Source organism: Archocentrus centrarchus, chromosome 20 (assembly GCF_007364275.1).
Source record: "Archocentrus centrarchus isolate MPI-CPG fArcCen1 chromosome 20, fArcCen1, whole genome shotgun sequence".
Classification (NCBI taxonomy): domain Eukaryota; kingdom Metazoa; phylum Chordata; class Actinopteri; order Cichliformes; family Cichlidae; genus Archocentrus; species Archocentrus centrarchus.
The window spans coordinates 28,530,672-28,557,132 of NC_044365.1; the positions used below are offsets into that span (position 1 = coordinate 28,530,672).

The 26,461-nt window shown below is 42.9% G+C and overlaps 1 protein-coding gene across 5 annotated transcripts in view; it reads left to right on the forward strand.

Annotated features, from left to right (window-relative positions):
* pola1 (polymerase (DNA directed), alpha 1) overlaps positions 1–26,461 on the forward strand; it is a 51,637-nt gene that overhangs the window by 22,350 nt on the left and 2,826 nt on the right. For all 5 annotated transcript variants that reach the window (XM_030756552.1, XM_030756553.1, XM_030756554.1 and 2 more), the window contains exons 29-36: positions 32–237; positions 359–491; positions 617–748; positions 844–1,018; positions 1,461–1,642; positions 4,150–4,281; positions 13,405–13,521; positions 20,321–20,417. In XM_030756552.1, coding sequence (XP_030612412.1) covers positions 32–237; positions 359–491; positions 617–748; positions 844–1,018; positions 1,461–1,642; positions 4,150–4,281; positions 13,405–13,521; positions 20,321–20,417 — 1,174 coding nt within the window. The remainder of the gene's footprint in view (positions 1–31; positions 238–358; positions 492–616; positions 749–843; positions 1,019–1,460; positions 1,643–4,149; positions 4,282–13,404; positions 13,522–20,320; positions 20,418–26,461) is intronic.

Here is a 26,461-nt window from a genome sequence, read left to right on the forward strand (position 1 = left end):
ATGCATGTGTGCGTGCACGCTTTATTCCCAGGTGAAGGCGGAAGTGAACAAGCTGTACAAACTGCTGGAGATCGACATCGATGGTGTGTTCAAATCGCTCTTGCTGCTGAAGAAGAAGAAATATGCCGCCCTTGTGGTGGAGCATCATGGCGAAGGACAATATAGTGTCAAGCAGGAGCTCAAAGGGTTGGACATCGTCCGCAGAGATTGGTGTGGCCTGGCCAAGGAATGCGGCAAGTACGTTAGATGGGTGACTTTTCCCGTGCAAATGGCGCAGGAGGGATGCTGAGCACTGCAGGCTCTTCATAAAATACTTTGATTTGTTTGATAAATTCATTCTGCTCATTTGTTTTTCTAGCTACGTGATTGGTCAGATCCTGTCAGATCAGAGTCGCGATGTCATTGTGGAGAACATCCAGAAACACCTGGTGGAGCTGGGAGAGAAGGTAGCAAGCGGAGCCATACCGCTCAACCAGTATGAGATCCACAAGGTGAGGGAACAGCTGTTTCTGTTTAGGTTTCACACCAGTAAAATGAGGCTTGAGGCTCTGCAGATGCTGTTTTCTTCATTATTGCTCACTTGTCTTGACTTCACCACCTGTGTTGTTCTTTCCAGGCGCTGACAAAAGATCCTCAGGACTACCCTGATAAGAAGAGTCTCCCTCATGTCCACGTGGCTCTGTGGATCAACTCTCAGGGTGGCCGTCGGGTCAAAGCGGGCGATACCGTCTCCTACATCATTTGTAAAGTGTGTATATGAGAAAGAGAGGATTATTCACTAGTAATTTATCTGTGTGGTTTTCAGTGCAAATACATTAGAAATGTATCTTCTTTGTCCACTAGGATGGCTCCAATCTGCCAGCCAGTCAGAGAGCCTATGCTCTAGAGCAGCTTCAGAAACAGGAGAATCTCACTCTGGACACACAGTACTACCTGGCCCAGCAGATCCACCCTGTGGTGTCTCGCATCTGCGACCCTATTGAGGGTATTGACAGTGTGCTCATAGCCTCGTGGTTGGGTAAGTTGATCATAAATTATTGTAGACTCCAGAAGCCTTTACAATATGAAGTCAGGAGATTAAGAATGTTTTATACCTTAAAAAAAAAGATAAATTATGTGAATTAGTAACAAAAAAGTTTGAAGGACTTGTGTTAATTTGAGATAAACTTACCAAGTTGCCTGAGGAAGATCCTACAGATCAAAACATTGCTTTCGTAAAGCTGTTTTAATGATTAAATCATTACTTGGATACAAATAATATGTAGATCTCTTCTTCTATTTCCCAGCAGACATAAAACCTACTTAATAAACGTCTTAAATGCTGCAAATTATTTGCAATTTCAGTGCAATACATTTCTCATAAATGCTAAATTTGAGTTTTGCCTTCAGTCGTGTCTCTGAATAAACACGTGCTCTGCTGTAAACCTAAAAAAACAAGTCTTTTTATTTCCACGTGTCAGGTCTGGACCCAAGTCAGTTCAGAGCTCAGCAGCAGCACCAGAGGGAGGAGGAGGCCGACGGCATGCTGGGAGTTCCCATCCAGCTGACTGATGAGGAGCGTTATAAAGACTGCGACAGGTTTTGTTTCACCTGTCCTCAGTGTGGCAAAGACAACCTGTACGACAGCGTCTTTGAAGGAGCTGTGAGTAGATGAACTTACTGCTGTCCATCATAAAACGATGCATTTCTTTCTGTGTTTTATTTTTTTTTTGCAGGACTCATTGTTAGTTACATTTGAAGTCGTATTAAACTACATTCAGACCTCAGTAGAAGAAATGTGCTGTGTGTTCGCAGCACACACACGCAAAGCACCTCACAGATCTGGATGACGACTGAAAGGGAAAGAGGAGACGGCTTTTATCAGTAATGGTGTGTTTCGCTGGTGTAATGGATTAATCAGTAGAGACACGAATAAAGAGTGTGACAGCGGGAGAATAATGTTTCCGAAGGCATTTCAGTAAAACTTCCTGTGAAGGATTCATGCGTTAGTCATCCTCCATATTGTGTCTCTGTCTGTATTTTAAGACAGCTGCCTGGCTCCAGCATGGACTCTGTTTTCATTGGCATAGTTTGGACTCCACAACTTGAAAAGCCTTTCCTTAACCCCTGCCGCTCTATGGAGACACACACACACTGATCTCCTACCATTTGTCAGGCCAAGGTTTTGTGTGTGTGTGTATTATCAACTTCTAATGAGGAGCAGGGCACGCAGCTTTTTCTTGTCTGGAAGACTCTAATAAAACTGACAAGCCTTTGGCCTCGAGTGGTGGAGAGAACTTGCATTAAATTAAAACAGGAGTGTTAAACACACACGCTCCATAAAAGGATAAAATCATTACACACTTGAGCAGATATGCTGGTATGTTTTACTGTGAAACACTTGCACAAGAAACAGCAAAAATAATCTTGCTTGAGTGATCGTGCTTGTACTAAACGGCCTGCGTCTTACTATTAAGAGTACAAGACGTGATCTTGAAATGTCAGAATAAAATATAGCATTAGTCTAAACTAACCAGGAATCATCTGATTACTGATGTTAATTCTCCTCTGCGTGCAAGAGGCCGGTATGCACGCACACACACAGAGTGATACCGATAAGACAGTAAGTTAATTAAGGTGGCGAACATGGTCTAACAGCTCAGAGAGAGGGGAGGACAGATGGGCCTTGACTCCACCGCTGACACAGAGCCAGAGATGGTAGGAGGAGGCGGTGATGTATGATGAAAGACAGACAGAGGAGGAAAGTTGTTTGATGGAGGTAGCAGGAGAGGAGGATGAAAAGATTAAGCCCAGAGAGGGGAAAAAAAATGTTTAATAAGGCTGTAGGGAAATACCCTCAGTTCAGTTTTAATAGAGCATTAAGTTATCCCACGCAGGCACTTAAATCAGCACGCTGTGAAAGCCGCACAAACCAAGACTTTGACAAAACGGCCTGCTTAGACAGCTGGCATGGTAAACGTTTTCAAATTGTTTTCCAAGAGTCTATTTAGCGTGCGGACATGAGGCAGTCCAGATAACGGTTGGTGTGTGTAGATAGAAGTGGGAGTGTTAGTAGATATCATCCCCGTCTCATAAGTCTCACACAGTCACAAAGACAGAACATTGAATCTTTCATATTTTCATTTAATTGCCCAGTGATAAAGTAACTAACAAGAAGGTGGTGTAGTAGATGTAACTTGTTTGGATAAGAGTTTGCTCATGAAAATGAACTTTGGAGAGAAAGTGTGAGAGGGGAAGGAGATTGTGAAGACAGAAGAAGGGAGGTTGCTGTCATCCAGAGCAGACTAAAATAAGAGAAGTAAAGTAAGGTAAGCGATGGGGAGGGTTCATGGGTGTAGCTGCCTATGAGGGAAATTAAATGAGTTGATTGGCTGTCTCAAACTGGTAGAAAAGCGTGTGTGTGTGTGTGTGTGTGTGTGTGTGTGCTTCTTTTCCCCCCAAAAGGAATAATGTAGGCAAAACAAAAAGCCTGCGTGTGACTGGGTGGGGGGGTGTCACATGCATTCTTTTATGTCACAGACTTCGCTGCAGAAACCTTTTTTTTGCAGCTGTCAGTGCGACAGGTAAATGGAGTTGAGGTTTAAAGGAAAAAGTGTTTAAAGGCGTTATATTTAGTGTAATTGGTATGTACCGCGTCTCCTTTTTTTTTTTTATTGCATTAACTATAAACCTCGCTGTCAAGCGGGCAATTCGGGGGTCCGGGGTCATGTTGACCTGTTTTCTTCAGGCTACAATAATGTTAAAATCTACTGGACCCAGGGATGCTTTAAGCTCTTCTGTGTTTGACATGTTCTTTGATGAGGTTTAAAAGTAATGGTCATGTTGTTATGTTGCAAAACTGTGTTTCCTCATTACAGGGTTATATATGGAGCTGTAATGAATTCATATATTATGCATATAAGGCAGTGAGACTAGTAGATGTTTGCCCTTAGAAGCCATTGGACCTGCAGACGCATTTTAATTCATGTAAAATATAGAAATACTTTTGTCCCTAATAGGGTTGGTTCCCTTTAATTTTTCCTTTATTACCATCAGTAAAATAAAGCCAGTCTGTTTATTTGGATACAGCATTGTGCCAGCTTCGTGTATGTGGCTGCATGTGTTGGTTTCCTTGTTTTTCAGGGATGTAATACATACTCTCTTTCTCAGGGGGCAAAGGTGGAGCCCAGTTTGATGCGCTGCTGTCACATCCCTTGTGGAAGCTCCCCAGCTGACTACGTTGTCAACATCAGCAACAAGCTCGCTCTTGACATCCGTTCCTGCATCAAAAAATACTACTCTGTGAGTGTTTCTGTTTGTATTCCAGTCTGCGTATGAGAGTGAGGTCTGGATGTGCAGCTGACTCCAAATAACTAAACTCAAAACCTGAATGTGTGCCTTCGGTCTACAACGTTGCATTTAGATTTGTTAAACCTTATGGCTGTTGCATACGACAGCAGCACGTTGCTAAAGTAATTAAATAAACGACTTGGCTGACAAAATAGAAGCTCAAACGGTCACAGAAACGGAGCTGCGTGTAATGAAATCGTCAAAGCTTGCTAAAATTGACCTTCCGCGAAGTGTCTGTGAAAGGGTTGGACTGTATTTAACACAATGGGGGATGCAACAGATGCAGTCATGTTAAGAGAAGCTATCAAAAGGATGTTGGGCAAAAAGATGAAGAAAACCTCAGCAGGGCACTATGCTGACATTTTCAACCAAAGAGCACGCTGCATGTAAAATGGAAAAGAGCTCCAGAAAGATATGTCGGCGCATGATCGTGGAAATAGTTAAATGGCCATTTGTACTCTGAATACCAAGTTTAAAACGCGCGTACAGTTTTAGATGATAAGGTGAAATTTAAATGATAGATGTGGGGAACTGGGTCATTAAGGTATGAGCAAAAACTTAAATTACGTTAAATCAAACATAATGGACTTTAAAGATCAAGCAGATTTGTCTCAATACAAGGCGCCCCTTTGCTTGAAAGATTATTTACAATTTTTTCTTCTCTGTAGGTTTCCTAGTGTAAATCATTTTTGCAGGTTGAATTTAAGTGCATTTATGAAAGGTGTGACAGTGTGACTCATCTGTCTACACTGGTACATATTTTCAGCTGTGCATTGGCAGTGACTGTAGATAACAACAGCAGCCGCTGACTCCTACACTGAGCTGAAATGAGGCTAGTGCAAATAGATTGGGTTTTGCCCTTTTAATCTTTTATTGAGTTACTAATAAATATAGTATATTAATTTTCTTGGATGTATTATTAGCCACACTGTATTTTGTAAAGCTGGGAAAACATTTCAATTGAGCCATAAATATGATTTCTCTCTTCCTCACAGTGAAGAATACAGCTTTATTCATTTAACACTGATGTCAGCTCAGTTCTCTGTATTGCCAGGTACCATAAGCGGAGGTATATGTACCAGATCATAACTGGCAGAAGCTGGATGGGTGCATTCCTAAATCAACAATCATAAGTTAAAATGTCTCAAAGTAGGAGGGTAGATGAGGAGTTAATGTTATAGCGTTAATAGTCAGCACTGCTAGCTGTTAGACATCTGACTACATCTGTATATGGTGCTTTTGGATTCTGGGTTTTAAAAAAAAAAAAAGAAGTGCAGATGAATGAAACTGGACTATAGGCTTGAGTGCCGTAATATTTTATGCAGACATTCATGTTACCCCAGGATGAACTAGACAAAACCCGCCAAATATGTGATGTAGCCACACTGGAATGCAAGTGGAAAACAGGTCATTTTAGCAAAGGGAAACATCATATCATCTAAAAACAGGACTGATTATCCACAGTTTCACACAATATTGGGTTGCACTCAGTAGTACATGTAAAAAGTCCACAATTGGTTGGTAACAAATAAAAGAGAGAGCTGAGAGTTCAAGCATGAGCTGCTTTCTCACCTCCACACAGTTAGCCAGACTTGGAGTGAGGTGGGTGTGACTGTCTGCCTGTTTCATAAAGTTAGACAAGTAACCTACAAGTAACCTCTTTGTAAGCAATTCAGATCCTCGTCCGTATCATCGTGTGATCTTTTTTGATGGCAGTTGGCCCTAAGCAGGAATCCTCCAAAGAAATATGCAGTACATGATAGAACTGTAATAATTCACTACTGTGTTAGCTAAAGTGTCAGTGAAGTTATTGAATAGAAACATGGCCGTTGTAGGAAATTCAAGACGTTTGCTATATCAATATAGACCCTGAGAAGATGATTTGTAGTGTTCCCGCAAAAGACTTTGATTTACTTCTCTGTCGTTTTCAAAAGACAGCCATGCGGTGGCACTCTGATTTATGGTAGTAAAGTATGTGAACACTGATATCTGCAGATTCCTTTTGGACAGCGTGGATCCAGAGGCTGTGACACACAAAGGTGCAGAGGACAGTGTAGGCAGTTTGCAGTGATTACACTTTGAGAGTGAATTAAACAGGATCCCTGTGCTGCCTTCGTAGGGGACTCTATCCCCTCATAGCTTCCAACACCTTGGTCTTGAGTGAGTGGAATGTACTGTGTGTGTGTGTGTGTGTGTGTGTGTGTGTGTGTGTGTGTTTAGCGGGGTAACTCTCCCACAGTGCTGAACAGAAATCAATTAGCGTGGTGAATGTGTGGGTAGTGAGTCCCCCTCAGCCCCTTTGTCACGATGTGTGAAACAGCTGCTACCACTGAATACTTACACGTCACACAGCAACACACACTTACACACACACACACACACACATACGAACTGAGGACTTGAACAGCAGTAGACACAGCACACACAGCAGGGCAATGAAGAGGGGTAATATTGTGTAATTAAGGATTCCTTTCAGGCCGAGGGAGAGTTCAAATAGAGCTGTTTGTCTGGGCAGATAGAGTGAAAGTACCTCTCTCTCTCTCTCTGTGTGTGTGTGTGTGTGTGTGTGTGTGTGTGTGTGTGTGTGTGTGTGTGTGTGTGTGTGTGTGTGTGTGTGTGTGTGTGTGTGTGTGTGTGTGTGTGTGTGTGTACGAATATATGTACATATGTGTTGGCGTCTTTAGCTCCAACCACAGACATTAATCATTAGTGAAATTACCTCCTGCTCCCCACCTCACCCCACCTCATCCCCACCATTATCAATAAACCAGCTCCCTGAGAATGGGCAAACACTTGTTCACTCCCACTCCCACTCGCTCTCTCTCTCTCTCTCTCACACACACACACACACGCTGCCATCATTCCCTCCACTCATCCCGCTGTCTTTGGCAAAATGAGAGATTCGCTTGTTTCCTGAACCACCCAATTCTTCTTTTTTTTTTTTTTTTTAACCCCTCCCATCTAACCACCGTTACCATGGCATTTAACAAATTATTGCAATTACCCTCGTCATGTGGGTCGCCCCTGGAAACGGGCTGAGGGGCAAGAGAAGAAAGGGGGAGGGAGAGAGAGAAAGGGTGAATGAAGACCAGAGAAGGTGATAATCCTGTTTTGAACAAAAGGTCAAATTGTTGAATAGAGAAGCTTTGATTAAGCGGAGGAGGTACAAAGTGGAACCGTTTGAGCTCTTTTCACTGTGTGTGTGTGTGTGTGTGAGAGTGTGAGAGATTGTGTGTCGGTGAAGTAGACCGATTTTTAGGTCTATTCACTTTAGAGCTGGAAGTGTTGACTGCAAAAGCACAGAAAACAGTTAGAGGTCTTTCTTGTGTGTGTGTGTGTGGGGGGGGCAGGTGGATTCCTGTGCTGCAGAAGTCACATCAGAGAGGCTTCTCCACTCGTACAGTACAACAATAGAACTCAAATTATCTCATTAATCAATTATTTGATTGACAAAACATCAATTATCAATAGTTATTGAGTTGCTTTTCAAATGTGAATATTAGCTCTCTGAGAGTAAAGTTAAGATCAGTGCTGGGGAAACTACTTCAAACTGGTTGTTTTACTCTTTACGTCACTGTGACTAAGTTAGAGCAGGACGTACCGAGCAGGATTGCTCAGTTATCTTCTAAACTGGATGGATCAACGTCTCTGAACATTTGAATAATAAATAATACGAAACCAGTACTTCCTGGAGGTTCATCTATGATGATGATGCGGTTTAAACACTGAGCACTTTTACACGTGGGCTGCATCATCGTGTGGTGGTGGATTCCTCACTGATGCATTGCCTGGGTGAGCCTTCAGAGGATTAAGGATCAGGATGCAGTGTGGATGGATAAATAATGTTAAAATTTAAAAAAACTAAAGTCCTTCCATGCCCTTTACAGCTAAAATTGTCAGTTTTTGTAAATAACTACACAATAATGATTCAAAGGTAACTGAACTACTTTGATCAAAATGGTCAAACTGCTACTTTAATTACATAAAGTTTCCTGCTTCCCAAAGCTGCATTTAAAATGCCTAAACTGGCACAAAAAGTTGGGCACTCGATCAGTTATTTATGGAAGATTATCAGGACATTAATCAATAATGAAACTGATCGTCGCTTGCAGGATCTCTTACTAAAATAATAAGAAAATATAGAAAGGATGAAGGAAGGTTTATGAATTACATCATTGAGCGGGACAGTGAATTGTAAGAATGTAACAAAGCGGAGGGTTTCGGAGGAAATGAACGTGTTTTTTTTTTTTTGTTTTTTTTTCAAAGACAAAGGCGAGGATGCAGAGGAAGGGTATATTTCGTGGTGGGCCCTGTCGTGCCCTGGTCTTGCCTCTATTTGGTTAAATTATGTGGAACTCATTTGACGTCTGCATTCAGTGTGTCAGGTATCCACTGCTATAATTATGCAATTATGAGCCTTTATTCTTGCGTCCGACTGTACACCCCCACCTACCCCCACCCTCGCTCTCGCAAAATGCCTCAATTAGATGTTTTTTTTTTTTTTTTTCTTTAAATATCCTTTGGTCCTGATGTGCTTCTTGTTTTCAGTCCTTTCTATGTGGCTCACAGGTCTGCAGCACTTAATCTTAACTTAATTTTTATTTTTTTCGGTGTGCAGCTTGTTTGTCGACGGGTCTGGGGGGGTCACGGCAGCAGAGCAGAAGGGCATTGTGGGTTTCTCCTTTGAACCTCCTCAGTCTTTGATGTGTGCCTTGTTAATTCATTTTAATTCATGTGAATGGCCAGCAGTGAATATGTTTGCAGGCACACTGAATGTTTGTGTGCGAGTGAATCTGTCCCATGGGAACAGCGGTGTGTGCCAAGGCTTGTGTCATAAGAAATACAAAAAAAAAAGACTGCGCACAAACAGCCTTCCACTCTCATACTCCTTATCTCCTACCTCCATGAACTATTGTCCTGCACCATGTCTTTATCAGACATGGTGAAGCAGTCTCATTTCCCATGGTGCTTAGCTCTTTGCACAAGAGCAGCTGAGGTGTTTGGATAATTAGTCCTGGCGCTGCGTATTGTGGGTAAAGCTGTGAACTCTGGGACTTTCTAATTGATTTGGGACATATGTGTATGTTTGGTTTTCATTTAAAAGAGATTGGCCAAATCTCTCTCTTTGGGGTGTGTGTGTGTGTGTGTGTGCGGGGGGGGTTTGTAGCCTGTTTGTGTAGATTACATGAACCAGTTCTCTCACTGTCTGCACCTTCAACTTCTGTTTGGGGGGATGTAAGGTATTTAAAAATTGCACATTTGTCAGGTATTCATATTGTACCCAATAAATAATTTATGCACAATATGATAAATTCCTGAGTTTTAAGTATGGAATTACAAAAAAAGTGTGACGTTGCAGAAGAATAGTTAGATTAGGTTTATTTGTCTTCTAAGATGTATAGAATGATTCTCTGTGAACACAAATATCTAATCAGCCAACCATATGGCAGCAACCCAGTGCTTTTATGCATGTAGACGTGGTCAAGACGACCTGCTGAAGTTCAAACTAAGCATCAGAATGGGGAAGAAAGTTGATTTAAGTGACTTTGAACGTGTTGAGGTTGTTGGTTCCAGGCAGGCTGGTCTATTTCTATTGGGATTTGCCCACACAACCATCTATAGGGTTTATAGAGAAGGGTCCAAAAGGGAGAAAGTATCCAGAGAGTGGAAGTTCTCTGGGCGAAAATGACTCATTGATGTCAGAGGAGAATGGCCAGACTGCATCAGGCTTGACAGGAAGTGAGCGGTCAAATAACTACTTGTTACAACCAGGGTATCCAGAAGAGCATCTCAGAACGCACAAAACATCAAATTGTGATGCAGATTTGCTAAAGCAGCGGAAGACCACACCGGGTGCCACTTCTGTCAGCTAAAAACAGGAAACTTTGGCTACAAGATTGGAAAAATGTTACCTAATCTGAGTCTCATTCAGATGGTGGAGCCTGAATTTGATGTAAATAACACGAAAGCATGGATCCATCCTGCCCTGGTGGCAATGGTGTAATTGTATGGGGGATATTTTCTTTGGATACGTTGGGCCCCTTAGTACTAACTGAGCAGCATTTAAACATCACAGCCTACCTGAGTATTGTTGTTGACCATGTCCATACACCATGTCACAAAGCTCAAATCCTCTCACACTGGTTTCTTAAACATGACAGTGAGTTCACTGTACTGCAGTAGAGCACCTCTGGCATGTGGTGGGACACGAGAGACAAATCATGGATGTGCAACAAATTTACAGCAACTGTGCGATGCTATTGTGTCGAGTTTCCAGCACCTTGTTGAGTCTATGCCAGAGATGATGCAACACAGTGGAAAGCATGCCCCTGTCTACACTTTACACTACATCAAATTAAAAAAAAGAAGAAAAGTTCAAAGAAAAACTCTAATTTCTAACATTAAATATTCTCAAGTAAATATCAACAGCATCACAGCTTCATTGGAAACAGGTTTGTAGAAGTCCCATCACAAAATGCACATGCAGTATCTGGTAAAAACTACATCAGTGGGAGCAAGGCAAGAAAATAAATGTGTATCCTGAAGGAGAGAAACTTAAAAACTTGAGAGAAGTTATTTTTCTACCAGAGAGTGATCTTAATCTGCTGCTTCTTGTGGATTATGCGGTCCTGTTGGCTTCATCAGGTGGTGGCCTCAAGTTCGCACTGGATTGGTTCACAGCAGAGTGTGAAGCGGCGGGTATAAGAATCAGCACCTCTAAGTCTGAGGCCATGGTCCCCAGCCAGAAAAGGGTGGAATGCCCAATCTCGGGGTCTTGTTCACAAGTGAGGAGAGAGAAGAGCGGGAGATTGACAGATGAATTGGGGCTGTGGCTGCAGTGATGCAGACACTGCGTCGGTCTGTCGTAGTGAAGAGAGAGCTGAGCGTGAAAGCGAAGCTGTCGATTTACCAGTTGATCTATGTCCCTACCCTCACTTATGGTCACGAGTTTGGGTAGTGACCGAAAGAACGGGATTGCAGATGCAAGTGGTGGAAATGAGCTTCCTTGGAAGGGCGGCTGGCCTCTCCCTTAGAGATAGGGTGAGGAGTTCAGTCATATGAGAGGGGCTCAGATTAGAGTTGCTACTCTCCCACATCAAAAAGAACTAGTTAAGGTGGTTTGGGCATCTGACTAGGATGCCTCCTGGGCACCTCTTGGGTGAGGTTTTCACGGGCATGTCCTACCAGGAGGAGGCCCAGGATAGATTATATCTCTAAGCTGGCCTGGGAATGCCTTGGTGTTTACCCTGAATAAGCTGGAGGACGTGGCTGGGGGGAGGGGGGTCTGGGTTTCTCTGCTTAGGCTGCTGCCCCTGTGACTCGACCTCAGGTAAGCAGAAGAAGATGGATGAATGGAATAATAAATACAGTAATTTAAAAAAAAAATTATTATTTTTTGACTGTCAAGTCAAACCCAAGTTGCATCAAGAAATAGTGGCTGAACTGAAGTGCTGCTCACTTGTACTGGGGTGGCTGTGGCTCAGGAGGTGGAGTGGGTCGTCTGCCACTCAGAAGGTTGGTAGTTCAGCCCCTGGCTCTTCCAGCCTGCATACCTTGACAACATACTGAACCCCAAAGTGCTCCAACAGTGGGAGAGTGTGTGTGATAGAAAGTAGTTAAATTCACAGAATGAAGAGCTGTGTGTGTGAATGGGTGAATGTGGCTTGAGTGCTCAGTGTAGAAAAGTACTAAATAAGTACCAGTCCATTTACCATTACTGTATTGTCCAGATAGTTTACCATAGAAACATCCTAAAGATGTCATCAACATCTTCACTCATTTTTGCAGTAGAAGCATGTCCTTAAAATCAAATATACTTTTTACTGGTACCTTCAATAACCTAACAGATTTTTGAAGGTACCAATACAGAGAAAAAATGTTTTTCATGAGGTTAAGTCAGCTGTAAAGAAAATAATCCTCACCATTTCTTTTAGCTGCTGCTTTTCAAAACCGATCAAGAGACAAAGGTGAGCCTAAAAATCAATCAGAGCCACACTGTGTGTGTGTGTGTGTGTGTGTGCGCGTGTGTGTGGCTGGGGTGGGAGGTGTGGTATTGATAGACAGGTGCAGCAGTTTTGAAGGGGTTTATTTTGAGGAAGGAAGGGTAGCTGGACGTAGGAAAGGAGCAAAGGCGTTGATGGCGGTCGGTCCTATGCTCTGTCATTAGTTGGGTATTAACCCCCTCCCCTTTAAACCGCCTTTAGTAATGACAGGGCATAAGAAGCAGAAGGGGAGGAGTGGCCTGGAAGAATATGTGGAGATTGAGAGGGTTAGACCACAGCACCTGCCCAGGGTCACTACCTCACTCCAGGAGGTCCTAACTGCTGCCGTTTTGGCTGTCTGCTGCTCTGCCCGTATGACAGAGCAGGACCCTGACACACAGCAGCTGAAAATAGATTGAAATGTAAAGAAAAAGACGCATGAAAAGGAAGAATGTGAAGTCAGTAAACTTCTGTTCTTTCATCCAGGTTTTTTTTTTTGTATTTGTATTTTACAAATCCTATTTGCAGTGCATTTCTTGTCAGATTGTTGTGCAAAATTAGAGCAGCTAAATGGAAACAACAATTTTCAGCAAAATTTCCTCATTACCAGAAACTGTTTTTAAAAGCATCTGAAGACAACAAGTTTTTTTTTCTTTCCCCCCAATTTTTAAGAACACTTTAATAAGCAGTAAAATAACTGGTGAATCAACACATTTTATAAATGAGTAATGACATTGGCTGTTGTGAATGTGTTTTCTGTGCTCATCTGTTTGATGGAAATGTACATTAATTCATGTGTTTATGGCATATTTTGGTTTCTAATGAGTATTACAGAGGAGAACGTGTAATAAATGCTTTGAAAACTGAATGGAAAATCAGAGATGGACAAATTTGAGTATTTTAAAACTTATTTAAAACTTTATTTTTTTTTTAACTTTTTTTAAACTAAACAAGTTAATATTTTGTCCAAAACCTCATATAAAAAAAAAATGTAACAAATTCAACAAGCAACAAGTCCTAAAATTTGGAGAACTTTCTCTGTTTGCAGCTGTTTCACAGCTGGCCGAGCTAAAAGAGTTTCATGTGTTTTCAGGGCTGGTTGGTGTGCGAGGACCCGGCCTGTCAGAACAAGATCAGACGTTTGCCCATCGCCTTCTCCCGACATGGACCCATCTGCCCCGCCTGCAGCAGGGCAACGCTTAGACCCGAGGTAACGCACAAACACCCACAAACATCAGGATTCACACTAGTACACACGTGGCTTTGCTTCGCACGGCTGAGTTAAATCTACACAGCAGCATGCATTGTTGTACTCTGTAGGTCTTTTCCAGTTGATGGTGCTATGGAGCCGCGGTATCCGCTCTCATACGCGCTGTACGTTTCTGCTCATTAGTGTCACATTTCCTCAAACACACTTCGATTAAAAAAAACAAAACAAACTGACCTTTGCTTTGTCTTAGAGCTTCTGTGTGTGTGCATGAGTGTGCGTCAGTGCACACATGTGCCACCCTGCCTGTGTTTAGAAGGCACTAAGAGCTGGATGGTAGTTTAGCCATTAAAAGCATCTGTCTGTCCAGCTCTGGTAGCCGCCTTATGAACACTTTGTTAGTTTGACCACTGGATTTAAAAGAAACACTCTCCCTTTCAATTTGAGCGTGACAGTTCAATCTACTTTTTGTCTTTTCTGTCTGTCCCATTCTTACCATTCCTGTTTCAACCCTTTGCCTTAACTGTCCCCTGTCAAATTTTTTATTTATTTTTTATTTATTTATTTTTTTATCGTGCATGCTCTGCGTCTCTGTCCCCACCCCACCCCACCCCCCCACCGACTGCTTTGCTGTGTCTGGCTGTGTGGCGACAGGTTGTAAACCAGAAGGCCAATTTCTCCTGTCACTGTAGCCACTTAGGCAGCCATTGCTGTGCCTGAGGGCCATGGCACTTTAAACTGTGGGCTGAATAAAACATTTAACTCTCTGTGCCCGTTCATGCACCCTTTCTCTACCCTAAAAAACTGTAGCCTGTCTTCATTTTTACCTCACAGTTTCACTCCTGAAGCTTGGCCTTTTTGTCTAAATCTGTGGGTTACTGATGATCAAGACAGATATGAGGTGTGTGTGTGTGTTTGGGGGGGGGGGGGTGCATCGGTCTACATGGGTTTTCAGCATCAGCGCAACTGTTTCATCTCAGTTACATTTGCATTGCATGTGACTCAGGTGTCCAAAATGTTTGTTTGGCAACGTGCAACTGTCAGGAAAAGATGCCAGCATCGCTAAATGGAACTGATAGGCTTGGAGGCAGACAATTCCAATGGACTGGACAATTTGGAACAGGTTTTCATCTGGAGCCTGTTCTTAATTCCCATTGCAAGGTGCTTTGCATATATACAGCATTTAAACAAGAAAACTTTGCAGCTCTATCATTTGAGATCAAAGTACATTTGGAAAAAAAGAAAAGGTAGAATTTTTTTTCTCTCTCTCTCCTCACATACAGTACAAATACTTCTGTTATATTCAAGCAAGAGGTAACAAATGGTAAAGTAAGGAATCTGGATTTTAATATTATGTGTAGCTTTTTGTTTTTGAATAAACCCATCCTGCTTCCACAGACAGATGCACACTAAAGATCTTGTTGAGGGCGTGGGGGTTAATCAGTTCATTACACTGACCTTAAAGGTGGAATGAGTTCAGTCCAGTGAAGCACCAAACGTGTGTAGATTTTCATTCAGGTGAATTTCAAAAGCGTTTTGAATGGTTTTAAGGACACTGTTAAAAGCATGCACAAAAACAGAAGAGCTGTTAGTCGAAAACTTGGCGCATGTCAGCATGGTGTGCAGTATGTCCTTAAAAATGTGAGGAAACTGGATAAGTGGAGGACGAAAGCTTTTTTTTTTTTTTTTTTTTTTTTAGGCCTGCCACTGAAGACTACTTAAAGAAATGACAAGAAAGCTGACTGAGAGTTTTTGTCTTACATACTGTATTTCCATGTATATCTGTGTACATGTTGTGATAAATCTCTGCACCTATTTCCCAGTTTCTTAAAGAGAGAAAGAAACGAGGGGTGATTCAAGAATTTTGCACAGTGCTGTATTTTTTTTTCCTGCCTGCCTGTATTGTGCAAAGACCTGTCCCTGCTTTGACTCCAATTGGCTTATCTAACCAACCATGTAACCAGATGGCTAACTGAGCAACAAACAGCTGATCAGAAGCAGGGCGGAGTGAGCAGATGACTGTCTTGGTGAAATGAAAGAGAGAGCAGATCTTTCTCACCTGCTAGTCTTGTCCACACGTTACAGGTGAATTAAAAAAGGTCATTTTGGACACTGACATTAAACTGATCTATCGCAGTTGATGAGCATTAATGTGGTGGGGCGCTGTGACCGTTTAACCTGAGAAAAATGCTGACTCGCGCTTAGCGTGAGGTCGGAATGAGCAGACATGTGGCACACAGTGCAGAAGGATGCAGAACGTGTTTAAAGCAATAATCCTTTTACAGTGTTGCTGTTTCCGCGAGCTCGACTGTCGCAAAGTGAGACTTCAAATTTTGGGAGCTGGTGTGATGATTCAAAAAGCTCTTCCTCTGTATCTGGTCAAGCAGATATGTTTACATATGGGAACAAACCTGACTCAAGACTTCTGAAGTTGAACCACTCTTTCAAGATGGTGTTGCTGCAAAGTGGGAAGTCCCCCCCCCTTGTATCTACTTAGTGCAGGTTGTGTAAATAAACTGACTGGAGTTACATTTAAAAATTAATCTAAAAAAAACCTTTTGTTATAAGTACATCACTGAGTCTTCATTAGCCTTTAATATTCATGCTAGCACACTATAGCCCTTTAAATACCTGCCTAAAGGCTGCAGTGCCCTGAAGCAAGACATTCAAACTCTAATTATCATCTTTAGATTTATATATGTGTAATTCATGTTATGATTCATAGAAGGCTAAGACTGACTTTTCAGCACTGTTGTCTGAATCGAGCCAGAGCATGGAGATTAATAGTCCAGCAGCTTACATGTTTAATTGCTGCTAATTATGCAAAGTATCTGAGACCATTCATGGCTGTTAGAGCTGGTGTGGACTGCTCTCACTAGTCAAGAAGGCGAGAAATTAACCAGTTTCCACTGAGAGGCTGTCTTTTTCTTTTTTCTTTTTTTAAATACATTAAAGTTTTGGTAATTTTTGAAACAGCAATCAGATTCATGTGCATCCTGCCTGCTTTATCACTCTGGCCGCATTCCCTTTCTGCTTTTCATCTGCCAGTATCATCATAGTTTATCAGTCTAAAATTTGCAACAGCCAGAAAGACAATTAGGGGTTCTGCTTTGTGTACGCTGCACCAAAAGCACTTGTTTGTGCCAGAGCTTCCGTAAAAGGAGTATCTTGTTTGTGACTCCTTGTTCCTGTCTCTCTGCATCATGGTACATTTACCATCACTGTGGGGCTGCCTCTTCTCTCTTCTCCTTCCTCCATCCATCTCTCTCACTCTGCCTCTTCCTCCACCTCCCTCCTCGCTCGCTCGCTCTCTCTCTCTCTCTTTCTCTCTCTCTCTCTCTGGACACAGATTCAGAGCGTGATCTGATCTCCATGTAATGGGAGAGTAATAGGCACTCTGCCTTGATTGGTTGGTAATTTGGGGGAGTTATGCACAGGTGCAATTTGTAATATTTTCAGTAAATTAAATTTCTTTCTCTTCCTCTCTCCCTCACTCTTCATATCTCCCTCTCTCCTCTCACTCCCTCTGCAGTGCTTAACTCAAATAGGCTATTTTTTCTCACCCTGTCTCAAATCTCCTGACTTTTCCTTTTTTCTCCCCCCCCTTCCCACCCCTTTTATTCACTGCTTTCTTTCCCTGCTCCTTTCTTTTCATTTTCTTTCCCTCCCCTCCCTCCCTCCTTAGCTCTTACACTTATTCTCTCTTCTCTTGGCTCGCTCTTTCTCTCCTCCTCTCACCCTCCCTTTCTGTCTCTCTCTCTTTTTCTCCCCTCGTTTTATTGATGTACGCTCAGGCGCCCATTAGAGCTCCCTTTTTCCCTCTAGTGGAAATTGCAGCATGTTAATTTTCACACAAATTACGGCAATAGCAGGTATCTCTATTTGATACATTATAGCGGGAGCAATCAGAGATAATTGAGTGCCTTTCAGAGGGAGACGGCTGCATTCACTGCCGGCTCAAAGCTGCCCCATTATCGCCTAATCGCTCTTTAAACACTGAATTTTGCCGAACAAAAATTCTTGTCATAATTTTGCTTAAGTGTATTTGGAAATCACAGTCCTTTGAGCGAGGATAATTGAAATCAAATCCCTTTCACTGGAGCTGACATTTCTACATTTCCCCCCAATTGAAATTAATTTCAAAAATTGAGCATGAATATCTTCAAATAGCAGGCAATTATGCCTTTCAATGGGGAGAAATTACCGGTGCTGAATCGTTGGAGGCTTGCGGGCGAGAGCACCAGTTAAATGCCTTTGTTTCCCGCCGTGTTTGCCTAGTAAAGATTTACATATATTGACTCATTATGGTGTCTTGTGAAGCTGATCGGCGTGACTACCACAACCGGCAATAACGCTCATCGCATCTAAAAAGCTCAAGAGTTTTAAAGCCTCGTGGCCTCACAGCTGAGGGAAAATGTATGTTTGTTTCTCTCCATCTCCCTCCCTTTCTCACTCCCTCTCTCTTTCTGCAGCTGCAGTAGCACGAGTGCTTGTAGCTTTAGTATTGACAATGCATGTTTGCAGCAGAGCCGGAGAAGAGCATGCAGAGAAGCGTGGAACGCCGAGGCCTTGTGGGTGTCACCGCTGCCGGGATATTTCTCTGCCGCCGTCAAAGGCGCTGCATGCTTGTAGTTTTACAGCAGCTCGCACACGTTCCAGCCTCTGTAAACCGGCTGTGTTTTTGTTTTTGTTTGGCCTGCTGAACTGTCTCTGCCTCACATGCTCGCAGAATATTGTCTGTCTGACTACCTTTCATTAACTGCTTCACTGGTGTACTTGAGCGACAGTATAGTGCGCAAAAGTTCTCTGGAGGTCGGATGTGTGCGTGCGTGTCACGTAAAAGATAGAGGCAGGTGTTTTTAAGACTGAGGAAGTCTTGAGTGCTTGTTTTATTGCGTGAGCCGTTTTAGACTGCTGCTCTGTGATTTGGATCAATTTGTATGATTTAGCCTCTTTTCTTATTTCTTACTTTTACCTCTTATTGTATACATCCTCTCCCCCACTTTACCGTCCTTCTGACACATCTTCCTTACGCAAAAAACAGTTATGCCATGTGTAGCTGGGTCGGGGGTTGTGTGTATCTGTGGGGAGGCAGGGGGGGGTAGTCAGTCAGGGATGAGGGAGGCAAAGGAGCAAGGGGTACGAGGTGGGGGCTGGGGGGTCCAACACTCCCGGGAGAGAGGCAATTTCACAGCTGGTTTGCTCCTTAGGCAGTCAGGCTGAAAATGCTGCAGATTTGTGGAGCAAATTGAAATGGTGTCAGTGCAGGAACAAAGCGCTGAGCTGAATGACGAGGTAGGTGTGTGCACGTGTGTGTGTGTGTGTGTGTGTGTGTGTGTGTGTGAGGGAGAGAGTGAGGTGGGGTTGAGGGGCTCTAAATTCAATAACAATCCTGTAACATTTTAGCCACGCCTTTCTGACACCTGTCAGTCAGTATGCAGCGGCTGGCCCGCCCACAATCAGCATTATATTGTTCAAAACGTGAGTCTTGTGTGCAGCTCTTCGTGTGTTTGTGTGTGTTCTGAGTGTTTCATTTTTTTTTTTTTTTTTAAGAGAAAGAAGCGGCGCGCTGTGTTTGTGCCGACCGAGCTTGTTCAACCTTGGCAACCGTAACCGAGGCTCCATTATGGGATGCGCATGGTTTGGTTGTTGACTAGGCAAGTGCATCAGCGGTCAACAGCTGTGCGTGCCATGTGGGCAGCCATAGAAAGCCATTAAACACACACACACACACACACTCACTTTCACACATCACACAGTTTGCATATAGCTGCATTAGATACTCTTGCCACTTGATTATGCCACAGCAGTAAAAACTGAAATTACAATTACGCACATTCCCGATTGGCAGGTATAATGGGCACACACATACTCGCTTCACTCACACACACACACACACACACACACACACACACACACACACACACACACACACAGATACTGACACACAGGGATTGTCAGGGGATTCTTCCTGGTGGTAATAATAAAGCACTCGGCGCACACCTGATGGCAGTGTGGGGTCGGGGCTTAGCGTGCCCTCTGCAGCGTAGCAGGGAAATGACGAGCCAATAACTGCAATTAAACATGCAGTATAATGGCTAATCAAATTGACAGCCTCGGCTGTTCACATGCCTCTCTCACAATGGCTTATCACAACAAACTATTATGAGGGAGGGTATTTCAGGCCTGATCCCCTCTTTTCTTTCTCTCTCGCCATCTCTCACTTCTTTCCGAGTCTTGCTTTCTTTTGCTCTGTTTTTCCCCCCACACACACACACACACCTCCCCACCCCCATCTTGCTCATCCTCTCCGTCTCTTTCCCCTCTCTCCCTCTGGCAGGCTGTCGTGTGGCTCCACTTAATTGCAGTGGAGATTAACAAAGCAAGCAAATTTGTTTTCTCGCTTTACTGTGTCACACAGAGGAAGGGAGATGTTTTCAGGGAAGTATAGTCATTTGAGCTAGGTGCACCCTCTTAGAATTATGTTTAATGTGCCTGTTTTTCAAACTGGTAAACCACTTTTATTATTCTGTTTTGGATGCTTTCTTTCTCCTGTCATGATCTTGACTCTGTTCTCAGCTGACTGAATAATGATGATTAATCACTTATTAATGCAGAAAAGGAGCAGCAGCGTTGTCGGTGAGGTGGCTGGATAAGACTAATAGTGACAGGGATATTCCGCACATGCACAAATAAAGCACGAGGCTCCTCATCCACCTGCACACAACGGAGCTTTTTGCCTTAAAGTGCATCTTTTGTGTTTGTTGAAGTAACTCTGTTTGTGTGTGCGTTCTCTCTGCAGTACTCCGAGAAGGCCCTATACAACCAGCTGTGCTTCTACAGGTTCATCTTTGACTGGGACTACGCAACTGCAAAAGTACTAAATAATGATGAAAAAAGTAAGAGAATACACACACAGCATGCATGATGCAAAATCTAATTCACATGCTTTCCATCTGGCCTGTAGTGCAGAGGTTTTGAGTTGCCCAGTGTTGGAGAGATCACACTGTCGCTGGTGTTAACCCTTTTATCATGGGTGCGTGGATGCTTTCTTCTTCAGAGTGATACAGGTGGTGGATGGAAAATGCTCACAATGCTTGGACTTTTTTTTTTGTTTTGTTTTTTTGTGACTTATTTCTGAAAGAGGCATTGCTGCGTACGCGCCGTTTACTTTAATTATATTCAAAAGAATTCAGATGTTTCTACAGATGATCTGTCCAAAACTAGCCAGCTCCCACTGAAACCATCTGCAGTAGATTGTTGAGCAGCACTACATGTCAAATGAAAAATGAATAAATGTCAAATAAGTATAGATTTTTATGATTTATGTGTGATAAAGAAAAGGTACATTTTGGGGCAGTCGGTGCCCTGAAGTTTTGCGTTGTATTTGTTGTGAAACAGGCTCTGACTTTTCCAAATTTGGTCATATTTTCCTCTTCTTTTTTTTTTGTGTGTGTGTGTTGCTTTTCTGCTATACAGCCACTGAAAGTGAAATCAAGTTAGTAGGGCCACTGCTGAACTTTGAATTTTAATGTCCTAACACAGCTTCCTCACAAATACACGTACAACATAGCATTAGCAATCAATGTCTCAACATAAACCTTTTACCCAGGCTGCACTTAAAATATTCACCAGTGATGTGACACACACATGTGCACGCACTCTCTCTCACACATACACACACACAAAAGTAGCAGAGCCTGGGCATTGGATATGGGAAGGGGGGTTAAGGACATTCAGCTCCTCGACTCGACAGCCCTAATTTAGGAGTCGGATTCAATCACACACACATACAGAATGCAAAACGCTCCAATCACTAGAAGAAAGAAGGAGAGAGCCCTCCATCGCTCTGCCTCTACCCCTACCCTCACTGTCCATCTCTACTGCTTTCTCTCCCTTGCTCTCTCGCTCTTTTCTCTCTCTCTCTCTCCCCCTCTCTTGGACAGGCACTCGTTTGGCTGTGTTGATTGAAAACAGGTTTTAGATTTGGGGAAATGATAGGGGGAGTAATGGGCGCGCTGACGAAAGGATAGCCCTTCTCATATAATGGGACATGGAGCGTATATTTCCCCCCTTGGACTCAAATAGACGCTACTCCAGTGATCTGGGCGCACTCAGTAGGCGTCAGCCACAAGGCCTCTTTACCCATAGTTCTCCCTGATTGATGTCACTTGATTAGAAAGGGCCGCTGGGCCGAGTGATTTATTTATTTGATTAAATTTTTTATGTATGTATGTTATTTATGTATGTATGCTTGAACGCTGCAAGTGTGCACACTGAGACCTGAGTAAGGCAGGGAAGGAGTGAGGCAGCAGAGTTAAATATAACGTGTAATCAACAGATGACCACTCAGAAGATGGAGGGAGCTAAAATAGAGGGATTGGACCATTGTAAGGGGGGGGGGGGGGCACTAACATGATTATAGCTTCCATTTTTGCTTTTATTTCTGTCTTTGGCCAGATGCAAGAAATCGTCGCCAATCAATTCTCGACTTTCTTTATGCTCCTGCGCTTTGCAGTGATTTTTGATCCGCGTGAACTTTCTTTTCCTCACTTTCTCATTTTGTGTCTCACAGTACAATACAGTGTATTCTTTACTTAACGTTAAAGAGTACTCACAATTTACTGTGCAGTGTTCAGTAAACCGCAAATGGTGGATGGTTGTGGGTCTGTTTAACATCATAACTCATGATTCCTGAGAGCTTTTTGATTTACACCGAGCAGAAACGTCACCTTCAAGAATCAGGCTGAAATGAAAACTGCGTAGTTCCTTGTGAACCCCCCCCCCCCCCCCCCTTTCCCCCCAAAGGCCCATTTAAGTGAATTTAGGGAGTACCAAATAGTTCAACCAAATGCAGAGATGCACTTTGAGCAAAGATGTGGCAAAAAATAAAAGTCTGCTTATTAATTCAACCAGATTTCTGTTGATATCAGTCTGATGTCAGTAGTTTTCTGGCTAGCATTCCTGTAGGGACAGACTGAGTAAAGTGTAGTGCAGACACTGTTCTCATCTCATGGCCAGAAATGATATCCCTACCAAAATGATAAACACCCAGCACAAGAGCTCATTTGCAGTATCAAAAATGTAGCAGACATTACACATCATGTTTATAATTACTGTCTTGCTTGTGTAGGTTAAACATGAGTATGTTGCAACTGCAGTAGAGTACAAAGAGCAGCTACAAGTGTGGAGAGAAGTGGCCCAGTTTCCTCTTGACATGGTAGAAAAAGTGTCACATTGAAGGGTCACAGATCGGGGGACGCACAGCGCAGAAGGGTCCTGGAGAAACATGATGAGCCACCAGACGATGGTGATAACTACAAGTCACGCCGAGATACCGTCGCGTTAACTTGTTACTCTGCTCACCGGATCAGAGTATATTCCTCTGTCCTTCACTCTTTTCTTTTGGATGGTTTAGTTTCCTAAACGCTGCTACTCCTCGCTTCATGCTTCATCCCCAAAACCTGTTTGAGAGGCAGAGTGTGTGACCGCTTCAGGGGATTCACCGATGAAATGTTACGCAGCCGCTGCATGGTTGCAATCCTCCCTCCCTGCTTTAATGCCCTGATGTGAAAAATCACCATGACTTTGTTTTCCTGGAGCTGCTGCAGTCCTGCTCGAATAACACACAAACACAAACACAGCTCATCACTGCACAATTCACTTTAAGGGAAAAGCTTTTAGACAGTAAATGGAATATGTTAACCTGAATATACCAGCCTGGAGCAAATAGGGTTCTATTTTTTCCCTTTTACTGATGTTAATGATTCAATTGTGCTCAGCTTTTACTGTAATATAGATTTATAGTTTTTAGGTGGTTGTAGTATTTATTGTAAAGACCGTCCTGGGTGGTTTCACAGCTGACATGACTAAGAATTATTTGTCAAACCCCAGAAATAAAGGTTTGTGTAATTATTTACTTTTGTAGTACTAGGAGGGCTGCACCTTTTTTATTTATTTATTCTATTTATTTGTTTCCATTTCTTTAATGAATCTATGGAAAAAGGTGATTCCCAAAGAGCTATTCAGCAAAAACTTGGCATGTCTCAGCAAGGCAGTGTGTCCTTAAAAAGTTTAAGGAGACTGGACAAGTGAGTCTTAAAAAAAAACTATCTACAGCAGGGGAAGAGTATCTGAAAGTCACGCCCTTTAGAAATAGGGAAGAAAAAAAATTAAGCCGAGACCTGCCACCGGGCCTGAGGTGCATCCATCGACTGTTCACTGAAGCCTCATCAGAAATGGTCTCAGTGGAAGGATGGCTATGAAGTTAGTTTGAATAGTACTAACTCAGTTTTTGCCTTATATACTGTATTTCCATGTATGTTTGCACATTTCAACAAATCACGCACCTATTCCTCATTTTTCAGGCAGAATATAAAGAAATGAGGGCTGGCTCAAGACTTTTGCACACCACTGGAAATGATTAATATACAACACACACTTGTTTTCTCAAAGTCAGCAAAATATACACATGCACACTCACATGCTGCTATAAAATATAGGTTTATGGTGTTATCCCTCAGTCCTGGGGCAGTAATAACCCAGATTACTGCATTACACACCCAGGGGCCCACACGGCCCAGATTACAAGGAGGAGACATACGATCCTATACACAGAACTCCACACTGTGTCACTGTATACCAGCACTGAGTTATGAGCATTGTTTGTTCACAAACACCATCTAAGCTTTAATATTATAAGTTCTTCTGGGTGGTGTGTGCAGCATCTTTAACTCCAGCTTCCAGCTCCGCCTCCCGTCTCCAACCAATGTGACATACATCGTCTCTCTACCATCGAGTAAACCTTTTTTTTTTTTTTTTTTTGGCAAATCACTGCTGACATTCTTCTCCATCTACTCCACCCTGCCTGCATTCAACTTGCAAAGCATGACATGTTCCTTTATTACTATAAACACACATTCACAGTTGTTTTGCCGCTCTGCACGCTTGCTGCCAAAAATACTTACCAACCCACAAAATGTGCATTCATCTGTAGTTGATACTCCATTTCCTCTATTGTTCAGATTATTTTTTTTTTAATGTTTGCATTGACATTTAACTCTGAACTAATGTTCAGTCTCACCTTCAGCACTTGCCAAGGTCATTTATTTGAACTGCTAGCTTGAACCTTAGCATAGGCGAATAGTGACAACATTGGATACATGGAAATATGGCAGGAAGTCTATGACACTGATCAACGCTGGAAACCACTAGCTGCAGCACTAGGTGTAGTATTTCTACTGCTGCTACTCACAGCAGGCTGCTCTCAATCTTTCAGACTCCATACTGTCAGCACGCTTGATAGCTGTGTATATGTTAGAGAGATGACTAACAAGTTGTTGCTTTTGGTCTTTTGAGGGAACGTATTGACAAAGCGGCGTAGAATGCCAGCGGCTTTATCCTTTTGTGTTTGCATTTCCTGTTTACTAAAAGTAAACATGCATCGTGATATGCTACCCATTATGTCACATACTTTTGATTATATCTGGGTATTTATGCATTGTCCGACCGTTGTAAAGTCTGAATGTTTACCATTATACTGAACATATAATAAAGCCCGTTAAAAGAAAATAGCTTTACATAAGAGCTCTGATTCAAAGCAGAACGTAATTTGATCAGCTCGTGTGTGCGTGTGTTGTGTGTTTGTACTCTGCAGTGCTTCAGTATGTTTGTGAGTGTGCGCACATTTGCAAGCGTGCTCCTGTCTTATCTACATGTACATTGCATTTTTGTGCCTGATTGCTGCGACTGAGTAAAACATGGAGGTAATTTCATCCGCTGCAGGAGATCTCTAATAGATTACGCACGCACACACGCACACACACCGAGGCACACACTGCTATGAAAAAAACATGCTGTCCATTCCTTAGCTGGGAACATCCCGTATCAATGACTTTCAAATCATTTCATGTCACTTTTCTTCTCTCAGTCTCCCCCTGCTCTCCCTTTTTATCTCCCTCCCTTGTTTCCTGTGTCTGTTGCTTTTCTCTTCCCTCCACCCCCCCCCCCACACCGTAGGTCTCAATCTTGAGTGTGGGCAGTATGATTGCGTGTGTGAGCAATAATGTAATTTTGCCGCATTGATAAAATATAAATTGTCCTTGAGCTGCGCTTTTCTAATGATCCATTTACCGACAGCTTCCCTGCCACCTCTCAGTGCTCTGCATTTGGTCCTCTTCTACCCTCCCACTCGTCGTTTTTCTCCTCACTCTTGTCTTCTTCCTCCTCCTTTCCCTCTCTTTCCTCTCCATTTTCTTCCCTCACTCTCTCCTCATCTTCCACGCCTCCCCTCCCTTTCTCCGGCGATACAAAGCGGGGTGGCAAAATCCGCGGGTGCGATTGTCAAATCAATTATTCATTCTGTGCAATTACACTCACACAAAGAAGTTTCCCTGTGCTCCGAGTGGTGATTAAATTAACTGCTATTCCAGCTGCCCGTCGCCACCAGCCTAATAGAATATTCATGGAGGCGGCCGACGGAATGGCCGATCTCCATTAACTTCATCATGCTCACTTAATTACAGGCTTGTTATTGTATTTACACCTAGTTAGAGCGTGCAGAGCCCCGATCTACTCGTGCCCAGCACCGCCAGCGTGTGCGCGAGTGTGTGACAACACCTAGTTAGAGCAGAGATAACCCCTGATACACTCACCGTGCGTGTGCGCGTGCGAGTCCGTGTGAGTGTGTGTGTGTGTGTGTGTGTGTGTGTGTGTGTGTGTGTGTGTGTGTGTGTGACGGAGACAAAGATGGTATCGTGGTTGACAAATTTTCATTCAGGTTCATCAGTTTGACAAACTTTTCCGGATGTGTGCTTTCTATTCTCATATCTTTGTCCATCTTTCTTTTTTTTTTTTTTTGCCATTTTTGCCCCCTTTTTTTTTTTTTTCTTCACATCTGGGCCTCCCCAGTATCAGCGTCTCCCCACCCCTTTCTTCTGCTCGC